This window comes from Carettochelys insculpta, chromosome 1 (genome assembly GCF_033958435.1).
Source record: "Carettochelys insculpta isolate YL-2023 chromosome 1, ASM3395843v1, whole genome shotgun sequence".
NCBI lineage: Eukaryota > Metazoa > Chordata > Testudines > Carettochelyidae > Carettochelys > Carettochelys insculpta.
The window spans coordinates 180,143,075-180,160,273 of record NC_134137.1 but is presented as its reverse complement, the minus strand read 5'-3'; the positions used below and the strand labels follow the sequence as shown (position 1 = coordinate 180,160,273).

The following is a 17,199-nucleotide window of genomic DNA, read 5'->3' as shown; positions in this document are numbered from 1 at the left end:
GAGGGTGTTTTTAATTAGCTATTGTAATTTTGGGAGAGAACAATGCTTAGCACTTTGGTGCGCTTCCCTCATGAGAAGCCCGTAAGTCATGGAGAAGGGCTCCCATCCACTTTCATGAAAATGGACCTTTAAAATATAATACATTTTTAAAAATGTTTTTAAATATTAGACATCTGAAACAAACAAAATGTGAATTAAAAATGAAGGCTGTAAAGTAATATCTAGAACACAACTGTTAATTTTATACAGCTCTGGAGCTAATAAAGGACCTAAATATGCATCTAATTTTAAGCAAACCAGTAATTCCATTGAAGTCAATAAGACTACTCATGTGCTTAAAAGATACAAATGTATTGCTTGATCAAGACCTAAAAAAAATTAGAATGTCAAAGTAAACAAACCTTGAAAAACTAGGACATGGAATGAAGATCAGATTCGCTAAAAGTTTCCACATGAACTTTTTAGCAGCTTGAAAGAAACAGCAATAAAATGAACGACACCATGTTGTATGTCCACACAAATGGATAAAAAAAGCACGTGCATAGCATTGTCCTGGTGTTAAATACTCATAATCAGTGTATTTATTCCTATTGAAAAATTGAAAATGAACCTCGGGGGGGGGTGCAGATTCTCAGATTCTCAGTGTAAATTTTTCTCTGTCCACTGAAGTCGGTGGTGCTAGGACAAGATATACCAGGCTGAGGATCAGACCCTCTCTCTCATTCAGACAATTTACAGAGCAAAAAGTCTTCAAATTGGACTAAGTTTAGGAAATTTTATTATAATAAAAAAATCAATTATGTTGCAACTTCTACGTAAGAACCAAACACACAACCAATGTGTCTATTTTGCATGTCAGTATTGATTACAAAACTGTAAAATAATTCAAGAATTATTTCAAGTACACAAACTTTAACTTACCAACTACTTCATCATCTGGCTGAAAGAAGGAGACTTTGTTTCCAACTTAAGGAAAAAAAAAAAATCACATGAAGGAGAGGAGGAAAAACATTAACATAAATATTTAGAATGGAAAACAACCATGTCTCTGAGATACTACTACATACTAGCACTAGCTTACAAAGACAACTATATCCACGCAGGGCAAACTATATTTTATTTTTTAAGTGAAAATACAGAAGGCATCATTTGCAGAATGTAAACGTTATTTAACTTGGGCTCCAAACGCACAAAACATGTGTAAGTACAAGAATAACTGTTTGCAGGACAAAGGTGTTGAAATCAGGAGTAGGCAACCCTTGGCACGTGTGCCACTCTTGGCACGTGAGCTGATTTTAAGAGACATCAGCAGGCGTTCAACCCTACCCCATCTCCCTCAACCCATGCAGCACAGGAGAGGGCTGGAGCCCCCGTGGGGAATGCCCCCATTGCGGCATCGGGCTGAGGCCCCCACCAGAGCATAGGCACTGGGAGGTTTGAGTTTAAAGGCAAATTAATGGGGTTTTTTGTTGTTGATATTTTAATTAAAAAGCAGGTGGTTTACAAAAAAATTAAATATTTGTATAAAGGCATTCATGGTCACAGACAGCCTAAAGACCACAGTGAAAGACTCCTTCCTTCACCATTTCCTCCCCCAAGAATAAATTTACATTTCCACTAACAAAACTGAATTAATTTGACCTCATTGTTCTGAAGCTCTAATTAAAATTACATATTTTTACAGCATTATTCATAAGAATTATAGAGCAGACTAACAGGTATGTCACCCATGGACTTTATTTATTAATGAAGCTGTTGTAAATAGGACGATTAATGACTCTAAAAAGTATCACCAGCATTCGGGCTGTACATAGGCTGTGTCTACATTACCAAGTTCCTTCGAAGGAAGGATGGTAATGAGACTGTTTGGAGTTTACTAATGAAGTGCTGCCGTGCATAGGCAGCACTTCATTAAGAAAATTACCCCCGCCGCAACTCCAAAGTTTAAAACTTTGAAGTACCGGCAAGTGTCTAACTGCGGCACACCCGCCGGTACCGCAAAGTGCTGGGGCATCTTTGAAGTCCCCTTACTCCTCAAAATTTTGAGGAGTATGGGGACTTGGAAGTACCGGCGGGTGCGTCGTGGCTAGACGCATGCCGGTGCTTCAAAGTTTAAAACTTCAGAGCTGCTGGGGTGGGGGTGGTGGTTGGGGGTGGGGGGGGTGGGGGGGGTGGAATTTGCTTAATGAAGTGCTGCCTATGCACGGCAGCACTTCATTAGTAAAATCCGAACAGCCTCATTACCATCCTTCCTTCAAAGGAACGTGGTAATGTAGACACAGCCATAGAGGTGAAAAGGTCATATTTCAGCATGCGGCTTTGGAAAGGTTGTTGACCCCTGTATTAAATGATGCATCAAAAGTGGGCATGACTGAATAATTTTCAGGGATTGAAGACATTTTTGGGTTAGGTTTTGAATATATCTACATTACAATGAGTATATAAGCATCACTGTACCTTTGCTGGCATAACCCAATAGTGTGAATGAAGCCCACACTAACAGAAAGGGTTTTTAAATGTCAGTTCACAAACACTCCTCCCCTAATGACAGTAACTTCCATCAGTTTAGCATTTGCCCATCCATTTAGCTATCTCTATAGAGGGGGGCTAGGTCAACAATGCTATGTTGGACAGGGGTAGGGTTTTTTCACATGCCTGACGGATTTAGCTATGTTGACCTAAGTTAGAAGTGTAGAACAGGTCTAAAGATACGTCTACACTAATGAAGTTCATGCCAGCATAGCTATGCTGTGTAGTTTCCTAGTGTAGGTACTGCCCACACAGACAGAAAAACGCCTGTCTGCGTAGGAACACCACTTCTCCAAATGATATTAACAACGTTAACAGAAGCTCTCTTCAGAAAACATAACTGCTTCTGCACTAGGGATTTTAACAGTGTAGCTCGGTGAATCACATTGGTTTTTCAACACCCCTAACACCTCTGCTGAAGAAAAACTTATGTGTAGACTAAGCCTTAGTCTTTGCAACAAACACCTTAGCAAATGTTAGTTACATCATTTACAGCAAAGATATCAATATAATTACTGTAAAATTTACCCTTAAACTGATTTGTAGCTTTTACACTTAAGTGTCATTATTTTGAATTTTTACTAGATTATACCATAAATAGTTTAGAAAAAAAATAGTATGTGGTCAAAGTGAATATCCACTCCAGGTACTAAGACTGCACAATCCAGACAATTTTGAGTAGCCTTTTATTAGCACCCATTTAATTTTTTTCTCCTCTAAAGATGATCACATTGCATGTTAATAGACTCACCCTCCAATACCACTCCAGCAATTTCCCTCCCAGTTGGCAGAAATTCCTTCTTCGTCTTCATTTCTGATAAAAGCTAAAATCACATTAATGGTTAGAACTTTCTTGACAGGACTTAATTAATACCCACGCTCATAAATTAGTGGCCATAATGATAGTAAAGTGTTCTACGTTTCTTAAAGATGAAAATCTGGTACTGGATCCAGCTACTATTTAAATGGAAAAAAAAAACTGTGTAAAAAGTTTGTTCCCAGTTAGTTAAAATTTCTAAAAATATAGACATCTAACCAAAACAAACTTTAATACAGAGTACATAGATCAACAAATGAATTAATTTCAGCTCCCACTTGGGTCTTAAGATTTTCTTCACATTAGGGTAAAATTGTTATTTATTGTGAGCCGACAGACCTCTACTGACATAATTGGATGAGGTTCTATATACAAAGCAATATACAAACGGTCATTATGGCTCCTAGGCCAACTAGAAGTACACAGAATCATCACCCAGAAGACAAAGGATGATTTTATTACTATATACAGGCTGAACTTCTCTAACACAGAACTCTCCCATCTGGAAACTTCTGTAATCCGGCATGATTTTATTTAGCTGGACAACCACTTCTCGTGGGTGTGGCCACATTTCCCATAAAGTTTACTTGCAGCCACCAGTCCTGGCTCTCAGTGTTCTGTGCTCTTATTTAGTTGTAATTTACCCCTAAAAGTCTTCTAAGAGCCTAGTAAGCAGTGGAAGTATTGGTAACATGCTAGACAATATTAACCTCCCGTGCTCCGGGACATTCTCTTGTCCAGCACAGGTCAGTCCCAAGGGTGCTGGATGATAGATGTTCAACGCGTACAGTTCAGAATTCACAAGCTGATCTCTTCCAAAAATTAAGATTCAAATTGCAGCTACCTTTTATTTTACACACCTTAAGCAGATCAACCACAAATATGAACTAAAATAATATGGCCACATCCTCAGGTAGTGTAAATCTGCATAGGACCATTACACTTGCTGAGCATGTGGCCTATAGTTTTCAGATATAAAAAGTAAATTTCCATAAAAATTAAATAAATACCTTTGTATCTACCCAGTTTAGACCACAGGCTTTAACTTGTATTTTCACATCATTGTCTCTTGTAACTGGAAGGTTTTCCTAGGACAAATTTACAGACATTACAGTCTGTAACACAACAAAAATGTACTAGCAGGATGATCACAAAATCTTTAACATTTTCATTTAATTAATCCAATATCTTAACTACACAATAGTGCAAAAAAGGTCGGAAAAAGTTATATCAAATGAAAATAGGAAACGGGGGTTATCAGATTTTAATTTTGAGTGTACTTTTGTGTTACAAACATACATAATACCTTACTAAACCTCACTATTAAGATAATACAAAAAACTGTTAGTTTTCTCTTGGCAGCTAGCTTTATAAACCTGCATGCTACTCCTTTACAGGTCTAATGTAAACTGAAGAAAAAGGAAGCAAAATGGAACTACAGGTTGAACCTGTCTAATCTGGAACTCTCTTGTCTGGCAACATCTGTAATCTGGCATGATTTTAGTTAGCTGGATGACATCTTATCACGGGTATGGCCAAATTTCCCATGGTCCCATAAAGTTTATTGACAGCCACCTGTCCTGGTTCTCTGTTCTTTGCTCTTATTTAGCTGTAATTTACCTCTAAATGTCTTCTAAAAGCCCAGTAAGCAGTGGAAGTGTTGGTAATGTGCTAGACAATATTGACCTCTTGTGGCCTGGCAAATTCTCCGGTATGGCACCAGTCAGGTTCCAAGGGTGCTGGACAATACAGTTTCAACCTGTATTTTGAACCAGATGTGAAGAATCTTGCTAGATTTTTTTTTTAAGACTTAAGTGTTAGACCCAGTCCTTCCATATTTAATCATGAGAATAGTCACCAGCAAATAGCCCAACGAAAGTCAAAGGAATTATCTGCATGAGTAAGGATTACAATTTAGGCTCCACAATAGTTAGCCACAATATAGTACAATAGGAAAAGTTCAATTATTAAAAAGCTCCACCACCCTTTCCCCACATTCCACCCAGGAAGTCCTCCTTAGAACCTCAGATTGGAAGTGAAATTCTGGCCCCACTGAAGTCAACAAAAAATTTGCCATTAACTTCATTAGACCAAGAATTTCACTAGGGCATTTAGATTTTTCTTAAAATTATCTTTCCTTTAACTTTTCCCACAAATTTCTGCCACATGTTCCCTGGGCTTATTAATTAGGCTGACCAACACTTTTTTTCCCCCTGAGGAATACCAAGCTGGACTTTCTGACTCTTGATTTCGAGTAACTCATCATCGCACAGCAACAGGTTGCAAGGCTTTCTGTCAATCTGGGGAGCAAGATGCCAGCTCCACAACCATCCCCAAGTTCTCCCTGTTTGCTTTACAGAGAACTAATGCTAAACCATAAGACTGTTCCAAAAAGATGAGGATTTAATTCAGTTAGATTATACATTTTTCTGAAATCAAAGGGTTTTGAAATAAAGCAATTCATATTTAAAAATATACTAAACTTAGCCTATAAACTTTTGAGGCAAGGGCTGTCCTTCAGTGAGGTGTGCCTAGCCAAAGGGTCCTTATTCCTGCCTGGCACCTTTAAGCAATACCACAATACAAAGAAGTGATTTAGAGAAACATACCACCATTCTCACAACAAGAAATATATGCGGTGCTGTGCGCCTCTGTGGGGAGACTGATGATGCCACACTTCCTCATTCAATATTTGGAGAAAACAACATCATGCAGTAGGGACCAATGTTGGCCAATTACTCCAGTACAGGAACCTCCCTCTTAAACTCTTCATCCACGCTACTTCTCTTGAAGCTCTCCACCAGAGACTGATTAACTGCTCTAGGCAGTTATCTGCATTCTGCCTTCCAACTATAGCCTGAAGACCAGAGAAACTGTCCCCGACCAAGGTCCCAGAGCCGCAGCAGGGAATGAGAGCTCTCCCAGACCCAAGGCCATGGCAGGTACCACGAGCGCCTCCAGTCTTGGGTTACAGCAGGGTACGAATTATGAGGCTTCCTTCACCATCCCATGCACTTCTGAAGGGACTAAGGTTGGGGTACTGGGGCTTCTTCTGCTCAGGGCAGGATTGGACACAGGGCATTCCCCTGCTGCCCCGTGGCTTCCGCCTGTGCATGAGAGACTGTGGAGGGCTTCCCCTGCTGCCCCACAACTTCTGCATGGAGTTGGGGGTTCTGGACGCTTGTCCTGCCCTGCCCAGTGCTGCTCCCAAGCCAGGGAGGTCAGGGTATGGTGGCTGGGGCTCTAGCATTCGACTGCCTAGCAGCAGACTTTTTTCTGTGGCCCCCTGGGCATGAGTCTTATCTGCCCTCACTGCATTTTCAGTAGATAGTAGATGATGATTAGATGCAAACTGGATTTCCTTTTCCACATAAGTTTTATTTATTAAATGAATATTTAATTATAATAGTGTTTATAAGCCCCTGTCAGGACCATGACTCCGTTGTAGTAAGTGCTATACAAACACACGCAGAGATAGCTCACAGTTTGAAGCTCTTAAAATCTAAAAGTAACATTACAATCAAAACAATTATTGTTAGTTGTTTGTTTTACATTTTTATTTCTGTTATAGCCATCCCTCCCATCACATCCCTCCCTCTGGGTGCCTTAGTCAGTATGGCTCATTGCTACTAACCCAATGCAGTAGGTTGACAATTCTGATCTTAAGATAAATAGTTTCATTTTGACACACTGACAGCTTTTCATGCAAATATGAGACCATATACGAGAGAGTAAAACAAAAGGTGAAAAATGCTTAATGTATCCTAATATAAACACAATCCATTTTCTGAGCATATGATTAACAATTCTGAACTCACCCTTTCTTTAAAGACAAATGTAACTTCTCCATCTGAATTGTGCTGACAATACAGAGCCTTCATAGTGACCTGAAATAGCATACAGAGGAATCTAAAATAACTAAAATTATTATATACATAGCACTTGTAAAATGATTTTGTAGCAAAGACTTAAAGCATCTTTGTCAAACTAGAGCAAAATTTAAGATACACAAAAAAATTAGAAAATAAGACTGCTCCCAGTTAAATCAGTGCTAAGTTTGCTGGTGAATGCAATGAGTACAAGATCACTTCTAACTCAGACAAATACAATGCACAGAACAAAAGTACCAGTACAAAATATGAAAACATGTCTGCCTAGACTAGAAATATGGTTTGTAGCAAGTTCAGTGTGTGTTAACTAACTTAACCACAACATTTTTATAGTAGAGAAGCACTACAATCCCTTTTACCCAGATGGAACATTTTGGTGAGATGAATGATCTTGGCTATGTCTACACTAGCATTCCTCTTTTGAAAGAAGCATTCAAATGAGGGAAGTTAAAATGCAAATGAAGCACAGATTTACATATTCGGCATGTCATTTGCATATTCATCTTTCAAAATAAGAAAAGCATTGTAGACACAGCTCTTTTGAAAGTAATCCCCATCTTTGAAAGAGCCCTTCCTTTCCCCCCCCCGCCCCAAAAGGAAGGAGGGTTCTTTCAAAGATGGGGTTTACGTTAGAAAGGCCGTGTCTACACTAGCCCCAAACTTTGAAATGGCCACGCAAATGGCCATTTCGAAGTTTATTAATGAGCAGATGGGAATATGATGAGCAGTTTATTAATGAGCAGATGGGAATAAGGGGACTTCAAAGTAGGCGGGGTCCTTTCGAAAAGGAGCCCCGTCTGGACGAGCCGCGCGGCGGCGAGCCGTGTCAATTTCGAAACGCCACGGTCACCCGCATGCTTATGAAGCGCTGAATATGCATTTCAACGCTTCATTAGTAAACTTCGAAATGGCCATTTGTGTGGCCATTTCGAAGTCTGGGGCTACTGTAGACGTAGCCAAGGAGTCGCATCTACACTGCTTTTCTTCTATCAAAAGAAGCTCTTTTGAAAGAATATGCAAAAGAAGTGTCAGATATTTAAATCTACATCTCATCTACATTTTTGATTTCCCTCATTTACATACCTCTTTCAAAAGAAGACTGCTATTGTAGACACAGCTCTTGAGTGATGAGGATGAGAGAAACATAGAACAAAAATTGTCAGAGAAAAACAAGACTGGATTCTACATATCAGAAGACCCTCATTATTTGGGGGGGGGGGGAAATTATTTATCCTAAGTGCTTATTTTTTCAGACTGCCCAATCCCACAATTCATTGCAAAACAGGAATTCTGCTGCACTTGTGCAGAGCCCCAATGAAATCACATACATAACTTCATGCAAGTAAAAAACATCTTGAAACACATTGGGACTCTTCAAATATACAGTTAAATGTACTAATATGTGCAAGACAAAACTATTCTTCAGTGCAATGATATAAGAAATACTATCAAATAATACTAACTTAAGAGTCTCAGAAACGTACCCATATTAGTATGTATCTGCAAAAGCAAGGAATCCTGCCACCCCTTATGTGCAAAGATTTATTTGGGCATGAATTTTTGTGGGCAAAAAACACTTTGCCAGATGAATGCATGTAAGGAAGTGGTTTCTACCCACAAAAGCTTATACCCAAATAAATCCGTTAGTCTATAAAGGTACCACAAGATTACTGAGTGTGTGGGTGTGTGTAATCAGACCGTAAAATTACCTTTATTATTAAAATTCCCAGGTTTTGGGTTCCCTCTTTAAAGGGCACTGCTCGTCCAGTGCGCCAGCTCTGGTGACACTTGGTGTCCTTCTTAAAACCCCAGCTCCTGGAATCGTGGGATTACAGCAGAACCTCAGCCACTTTTTAAGACGAGTCCAGCCCGCCAGCAAAGCCTGAAACCAAGAGGAACCGGACAACCCAGAAACCCTCCCCCCCCACCCCATAACTGCGGTGGGGGTGGGGAGGGTTAAGCTCCTTCTCTGGCTAGGTGGGGTGGGTCCGAGTGGTGATTTTTGAAGGTGGTGGAGCTATACCGGGTGCCTGTTAACGCCAGAGGGACGCGAGCGAGAGCGGAGCAGGGGGAGCTGAGAATGGGCTGACGCCGCGGCAGAGAGCAGGGAAGAGTCATAAAGCAGCTGCAGATTCCCCATCCCCGCCTAAGGCACCACCGACCCCTCCGCAGTTTGAGGCGCGAGCCCGACCCCCGTTGCCATGGTAAAACGTGAGTGACTTCCGCCGTGCTCACCTCCGCACGCCGCAACCGCCACTCTCCCTGGTTCGTACCTGCAAGGACCGCAGTTAGTCCCACCCTCTGCCACCTTAACTTCCGTGCACTCTGCGGACTGGTCAGCAAACGAGCCTCCCGATTGGTTCGCTCGGTTGTCACTCTAGCTGAAGGGGTCGGGCCACACCGGGAGCCGTACCCAAAGCCTCTAAGCACGATCGGTGCAAGCCACTACCCCTAGCAGGCCTGGCGGTTCCGTTCGGGACTACAACACCCAGCGTGCAACGCGCTCGCTGCTGGACCGTGCTGGCAGCGCAAGCGCGGGGACGTAGCTACGCGTTAAAGGCCCGTGCCGCTTCGCAGGGTGGTTCTTATGCAAATTAACACGGCCCCGCCCACTCGGTCCCACCTCTGTGGCATAGGAATGCGTCTGATTGGCTTCCTTATTTGCCCACTAAACAAAAACCTGGCTCTTCTCTAGGCTTGTGGGAGCCGCGAGGTCGTTTAACCCGTGTCCTACACACTAACGTTCCAGTGCGGGGCGTGGTTTCTTTCTGATTGGCTGCTCTGCCTGATGCGCAGAGGGGAGCTTTTTGTCTCGGTTCCCACCTTCGCTTTACGATTGGTCGGTATTTGCGTCAATCTTCGAAGCGGGGCGGGTTGTTACTGGGCAGCGGCCCGGGAAGGCGTGGGTTGCGCGGCGGTACGGTGGTTGTGTGAGGGGCAGACACGCTCCTCCCCCCACTTCCCACCCCCCCCTCCTCCCCGAGAGGGCGGCTCAGGAGGGGATGGTGTGTATCGCGGAGGCGGTGGCCGCTCCGGCTCCTCCACCACCACCCCCCGCCTGCGCCGTGGATGTGACCGGGCCCCCGCGGCCCGCACAGCTATGAGGTGAGGGGGCGGTGCAGCGAAGGGTCACCCTGGCAGGCAGCGAGCGAGCGAGGCTGGGGGGCCCGAGCTCCCGCCGCCTTAGCCCGAAGCCCGGCCTTCCCCCTCCCCGTCTGTAGGTCCCTGGCCGCCCTGACCCCTTGTCCGTGCCCTGCTCCGTCCCGCCCCGGCTCTGTCCCGCTGCCTGGGCTCCCTAGCGGGGCCGCCCTTGGCAGCCAGGGGCAGAGCCGGAGCTGGGCTGGCTGGCGAGCGAGCGGTCGTGCCCGGAGGCGGCCGGGTGCTTGTGTCTGTCTGGCTCTGGAGATGGGGCGTGCGCGGGGAGCGCCCCCGGCTAGGGCTGGGCCGCTGGCTGTGGGCAGTGCCGCTGACACATAGCCTGGCTCCCCGGCGAGGGTGAGCTGCGAGACTCTGGCTCAGCTGGGCTTGTGCTGCAGCCAACCGGGGCCCTGCCGCTGCCGCTGCAGCCACCGGGGCAAGCTTTCCTGTGCGAGACTGGTGTGAATGGGAGACCCCGCGTTGCGGCGTCGCTGGGGTAACTGGTCAGGCTTGTTAGGAACTATTTTAAGATATTTAAAATCTTCCTTTTATTGGGGGATTATTTTGCTGAGTTGCGTTTCTGTGGAAAGGGTGAGGAAATGCGATGGAGGGCATGGGGAGACAACTCCCTGGTGTCTGTGATAGTCCGCAGGTTGTTTCTGGTACTGTGGGCATAAATCAAAGCCATTGCTCCTGGAGAGGATCTGTAGCTATGTGTCTGTCTGTGTCTCGGAATCTCCATGCATGGCCTAGCGAAGAGGGAGGGGGTTTCTCTTGCAGGCACTGTAATGCGTTAGTAATGATGATGGGATTTTTGGATCTCTATTTCTTCTCTTTGCCTTTTTCCTCCTCTTCTCTCTCTCTTTCCTCACCCCCTCGCTCGCTTCCTGCCTCCTTATTGTACATAGTGTGATGGTGTTAAGGTCAAGAAGGAATGCTATCCCTTGCAGCTTGAAAAGGGCACACAACCAATGGAAAAAGAGGATGTTGCCAGTGCCTCAGGAAAAAGAAACTTACTAGTGCATCCTCGTTTTCCTGTTCCTTCACTTCTATTTGTCTTGAATTAGGAGACAACTTCATAGATAAAATTTCCTGTGGACATCTTTTGTTCTGTATTAGCTGCTGCTTTTATTGAAAGGAACGTTTTTGCTATTTAGGTGACAGACTAGCTTTATGAATTTTTTTTCATGAGCTATGGATATTATGGTCAGAAACGCTTTAGAAGATTGCTAAAATAGAGTAGTGTTTACAAAATACTTTTTAGTAATAGCACCCACAATATTGTAGAGTTAACAAGGAGCTATTCATTAAAGTGGCTGTTTGGTATTTTCCTGTAGTTTTTTTTTCTTTTTCTTGTTTCCCCCCCTTGTCTTTTGTATACCATATGTAAAGGATGAATGGTTCAAAATTGTATTGAAATATGATTTTTATATATTTCAGGGCATCATCTGCATAGTTTTAGATGAATTGTTGATGTATGCCTTCCAGTGTTATAGTTCTATCTTAGATGTAGGGAAAAATACAGATACTTAATATTTGCAGATGCTCCACATAATAAAGAACATAAGTGGTTTGCTAGTGTGTGCAATATAGCTGACTGTTGTTTTCACATAACCAGCAACTTCAGCTTATCGTTCTCTCACAAGTGTTATTTTATTTTTTCTAGATCAGCTGTATTCACAGACTAGTGAAGCAACTGTTGAATTCCCTTTAAAATTTTAAAAATAAACAGACCTCTGCCCTCAATTTCAGGATTCTGCTGGGGAGATAGGACCACAAGAGCAAAGGAGTAGCATGAATACTTTCTACTGCATATTATGCTCAGGCTTTTTGAGTTAGGCAAGCAACTCTTTTCACATATTGCTTCAGAAATCAAACTAGGTTCTTTCAGTTCCTCTGTTTTCTTTACAGTAGGCCACAACTTTAATTCAAAATAACATCTCTTTTTATGTTACATTTTCATTCTTCTTCAGACTGTTCTGTAGAACAATTACTAGGGTTCAGGAAGACAAGAGTTACCGGTTCAGAAATGGCTCGTAGTAGGTACCCTGTGTAGAAGATCCCTGTTGGATCTTCTGGGCAAAGACTGTTGCTGTGCTACTGAATTCACAGCAGCTCATCTGTATCGATGCAGCTGCACCAGTGGAAAATCACTTTGTGTAGCCACCGTTTGTGCTGATGGGATACAGCTCTGTGGTCAACATAACAAAACTGTGAAATAAGCAGCAGTAGATATGTCAGCAAGAGCCACTCTTCTGCTGACATAAGCACTCATGTCCATGGTGCTATGTTGGCAAAATTTATGTCACTCTGGGATGTGTGGGTTTTTTATTTTCCCCATCTCTGAGTGATGTAAGTTTTGCCCAAGTGATAGTGTAGACATATCCTAAATGACCTTTCCTTTTCTCTCTCTTAATGTCCCTAATTATGCAGTTAGCTTACCATTGGTTTCAGGAAGACATCCTCATTTCTTAAATGATTATGTTTAATAGCTCTCCTGGCTATGTATTTTCTGCTGTAATTGCAGACTCTGACATACTTGGTTTCTGCAGAATATTCACTTGGGAAATAAGGATGTCCAGAAGTTTCATTTGCATAATTAAAAATACCAGTCTTAAAATCAGTTAAAATGATAGCAGCAGCACGAAGGAAGTTAGAGAAAATCATCATAGGGAGTTACTTCAACTGTGAATGTAGAGTTCACACAGCAGTCTGTTAAAGAAGATACAGAGCTTCAAAAATTATGCATTTGGAGATATTCATTCAGGAGAACTAATTGGAAACTGATGATGGTGTTTGAGTTGATCGTGTAGGAAGGGCAGGTCAGTTTGACCAATGTTGACCGGAATATACAAAGTCTGTGTTCACTGGGCATGAAAGCCTATTGTAATTTTTTAAAATATCACTCCATTATGTGTCACTGTTGAGATGGTAAACTGCTAGAGAGTTGGTGTATTATTGTACTTAAAAGGAGTGACTGGACTTCGAAAAGGTTTTTATGTGGTAGCTTTTTCTCCACAACGTGAAATTGGCTGGTAACTATAGATGTCTAGAAATCCAATGTGGTATAAGATCTGATAATGCAGTACTTTGTTACATTCTGTCTTCCAGTATGCAATACCAAAAACAATGCTTCAAAAGAGCAGGATGATGGTTTATTTTTAAAAAAAACAAACAAACAAACAAAAAAAACACAATGTGGCAAGCCTAAGCCAAACTTTTTTTTTTTTTTTGGATGGCAAGATGTCAATGGCTTCTGAGTCACTAATCACAAATGTTAATCTACAGTACTTAATTTGATGATTCAGCTTCTTTCACAATGAGTTTGTATGGTGTGCAGAGTCCTTGATTCTGTGCTTAGACTTGTAAGTCCCATCCAGTTTAATTCAGGTGTTCCTACATGTAAAATCATGTGCTTAAGTGTTTGCAGTATGATTGGGAAGCCTTTTTTAGATCAGGGGCCACTGACCCACAGAAAAAATCTGTTGCGAACCACAAGTGAGAAGCAAAAAACAAACCAAACCAAAACACCTTACCCTGATGTGGTCCCTGACTGAAAAGCAAATTAAAAGATACTCCCCTTTTCCGCCCCCCTAGGCTCTGGGGCTTGTGTTAGTAGATATTGTGGGCCCCTCCCTAGAGTCTGGGGTAGTGCCAGAACTGAGGGGTTCATTGTGGGAGGGTACTGCCAGGATTCTAGCTGGGGGTTTGGGGCGGGGTCTGGGCAGGAGGGAGATATAGGAGTGGGGTGGAGATGAGAGGGCTTGGGGCGAGGGGTCTGGGTGGCAGGGAGCACTTATCTGGCTCTGTGTTCCCTTGCTGTTTGGTGCAATTCCAGCCAATTAGAACACCAGGGGAAAAAAACCTTTTCCAGGCAGCGAACACCCCTGCTCTACTGCAAGCTGGATTCTTGGGGGGAGTGCCCCAAGACAAGGGGGGCCAGATCCAGGCTAGGGGTTCCCCATCCCTGGTTTGCAGGAACATGCCTTAGAGTTAATGTTTCTGTGTAGGTGGCATGCATGCACACTACTGGCCGTGTGAATTGTCTGATTTACAAAGATTTTATCTGCTAGTATTGAAACTTTTATTATTATTTACACAGTCATCCAAAAGTCTGTACTACCATCATAATCAACATAGGCAATGTCCTTTAGTAGTATGCAAAAAAAAAAAAAAGCCTGGAAGTTAAAATTCTGTATATGTAGAGGAATGAGAGAAAGTTCCTTAGAGTAAATATTTTATTGCTAATAGGTTTTATGCTCTCGCACTTTCATCATGAGGAGTTCTCCTTTTTGGTGTTGCACAGTAGTTTTTGAGTTGAATAGTCTACTGTCTGTACATGCTTGGAATATGAGAATTGAGTTTGTTGATTTGAGTGGAGAATTTTTCCCATTGGTATTTGCTGTGTGAAAGCTTGTGCCAAAGTCTTTGTGTGCTTCTGTAAGTATGGGAAACATCTGTGTCGGAGTGAAAATCTTATTCATGTTTAATGTAGGATTCTCAAATTAGTTGTCTTTAATGCAACTGCATCAAAGACTCTTTTCCCAAACATGATCTGGTGGTGGTATGCTACTAAAGCATAGGACTGGGAATCAGATTTTATTTAAAACTATCATACATTCCCTGTGTGATCTTGGACATGTTCCTTAATTTTACTATGTTACTTCTTTCCTCATCTGTAAAATGGGGATGATGCTTCCCTATTCCACTGGAACATTGTGAAAATTAACTCAGTATGCGCATCTCAGAAATGCCAGTGAAAAGATTTAAAAGATTGTTTTATCTAGATGTGCAAACAAATGGCAGTTAACAGGGCAACTGCAGGAAAAAAATCAGTGAAATGATGCATTCTCAAGTTGGTTTTCAGTTATAAAATGTCGTAAGTACATTTACTTATGGAAGCAACGTTTTTCTCGTGTGTGTGGGGGGGGGGGGGGGGTCGTCGTCTCTTGGATGCTTGACCCAGTCCTGGTTTCTGTAATACAGTACATCTTTTTTTCATTTGCCTGCCATTTTCTGTAAGTGTACTCAACTTGTATAAAATACCTGTGTACATTTGTAATTAACTGACTGTCATGGTAACTCACTACTTAAAACTTATGTCAGTACTTGAGAATTATTCTTGGGTTTTAAGGTTTTGTTCTCTCCTAACTCTATGCATTAATATTCTAGATAAACCCTATATTAACTTCCCTGAGGAACTATTAACTAAAGATTAGCTTCAATTTATGGTCTCCTCTTCATCTAGCTTGCCATAAATAATAAAGGAAGCAAAATTTATAAGCTAGTATTTTCTGTTTTAAAATTGTTTCATCTAAATATACAATTTGAATAATAGCTGTTAATATGGAAGCAGAATAAACAGGAGGCTTCGATTCAAGCCACAGAATGGTGTGTTTCTTATTTCATTACTTTCTGTATGCAGAAAGAACACTCTTAAATGATAAAATTACCCATTTGCCAGGCTGTGTATATTGTGGAAATATTTCCAACAGATTACATTTTCTTTAAATAAGATAGGAGTGATTCTGTTGGAGATGCAAACCAACAAAAGTGAAGTTTAATCGTTGAGTTTGATGGCATAAATTGCTGGCTAGATCCACACATCCTTCAACCATGTAGTGTGTGAGATTCCTGGCACAGCTTTGTCAGTTCACTGTAGTTCTTAACTTATGTGATTTCAGGGCCTGATGTTTACTGAATGAGGCAGTTGTATTAAAATTGCAGAGGATTGTTTGGAGAGTTGAATTTGTGTAAATAGTTGAAGTACTGGAGATATCTAAATCACTCTGATTTTTCATTAGCTTCCCACTGACCTCCCCCAAACAACATTGGTGAGACTTAGAGGGGTAAAAATAATAAACATTGGAGTTTAGAACTGAAGCAGACTATTAAAGGGTTACCAATATAAAAAAAGTGGACTAATGGTGAAAACAGACTTCTAACCTCTCAAAGAACTGATAGGAAAAATTTCTGGACTGATCATTGTAGTAATTTCCAAACTACTATATTTGGGAACTCTACCCTCTGCCCCCAAATAAATAGTTGCTTGTAGTCTGTTTTTTGTCATTTGATCAGGTTGAATTCAGACCTTAAGGAGAGGGCACTAACCCTTCACACTTAAACACTATTGACTTCTTAAAATGAATACTGGTTTTTGCTATGCTTTCAGATAATTAATTTGTCAATAAAGATAATAAATACACAAATAACACAAACTGCTACATTGCTAGTGAGATCTAGGAAGCAGTGTAGGAGAAATCCCTGTTCAAGTTATATTGGGTAATTGGGAACCCCTGCTCATTTTTAGGTAGAATTACATGTCTGTCAGTTAAGCATTCAGAAGTCAGAAAATTACAACATTGAAGTTGCATAGGGATAACCAATTATGCATATGCATTATGATTGTTTTATATTGTTATACAGTAATAAACCCTTTAAAATCTAAATACCCATGCATATGAGAAGGAAAGCTAATGCTGTCTTCATTGACTTAGTTTTTTAGATAAACTACCTTTTCTGTAAAGTATATTCATTTTGATAGCTGTCGTGTACTTTTATGATCCTCCTTAGGCACATGTTGAACCTCTGTAATTGAGCGCTCTCTCTCGTCCTGCAACATCCATAAACCAACATGATTTTAGTTATAAGTGCATGCTCAGCTTGTGGGTATGGAACATTTCCCATAGTCCCATAAAGTCTGTTTGCAGCCACCAGTCTTGGCTCTCGGTGTTCTGTGCTGTTATTTTGCTTTAATGTACCTCTAAATGTCTTCTAAGAGTCCTGTAACAGAGAGGTAGCTGTGTTAGTCTGTACTCTGACAAA

At 41.7% G+C, this 17,199-nt stretch overlaps 2 protein-coding genes across 7 annotated transcripts in view; one reads left to right on the top strand and one right to left on the bottom strand.

The window, feature by feature from the left end:
- CRYZL1 (crystallin zeta like 1) overlaps positions 1-9,885 on the bottom strand; it is a 37,633-nt gene extending 27,748 nt beyond the window's left edge. For 2 of the 4 annotated variants that reach the window (XM_074996570.1, XM_074996552.1), the window contains exons 1-7: positions 9,860-9,885; positions 8,946-9,051; positions 8,320-8,355; positions 7,165-7,233; positions 4,357-4,434; positions 3,281-3,353; positions 922-966 (exon numbers count right to left, since the gene is read on the bottom strand). In XM_074996570.1, the coding sequence (XP_074852671.1) occupies positions 922-966; positions 3,281-3,353; positions 4,357-4,434; positions 7,165-7,233; positions 8,320-8,355; positions 8,946-9,051; positions 9,860-9,870 (418 nt within the window). In that variant the 5' untranslated portion in view covers positions 9,871-9,885. Of the gene's footprint in view, positions 1-921; positions 967-3,280; positions 3,354-4,356; positions 4,435-7,164; positions 7,234-8,319; positions 8,356-8,945; positions 9,345-9,859 lie in introns of those variants that run through there. The other 2 variants (XM_074996561.1, XM_074996580.1) reach the window with 2 other exon arrangements.
- Positions 9,886-10,216: 331 nt separating this feature from the next.
- ITSN1 (intersectin 1) overlaps positions 10,217-17,199 on the top strand; it is a 219,055-nt gene continuing 212,072 nt past the window's right edge. For all 3 annotated transcript variants that reach the window (XM_074996511.1, XM_074996529.1, XM_074996539.1), the window contains exon 1: positions 10,217-10,341. The gene's annotated coding sequence lies outside the window, so the exon portion shown is untranslated. The remainder of the gene's footprint in view (positions 10,342-17,199) is intronic.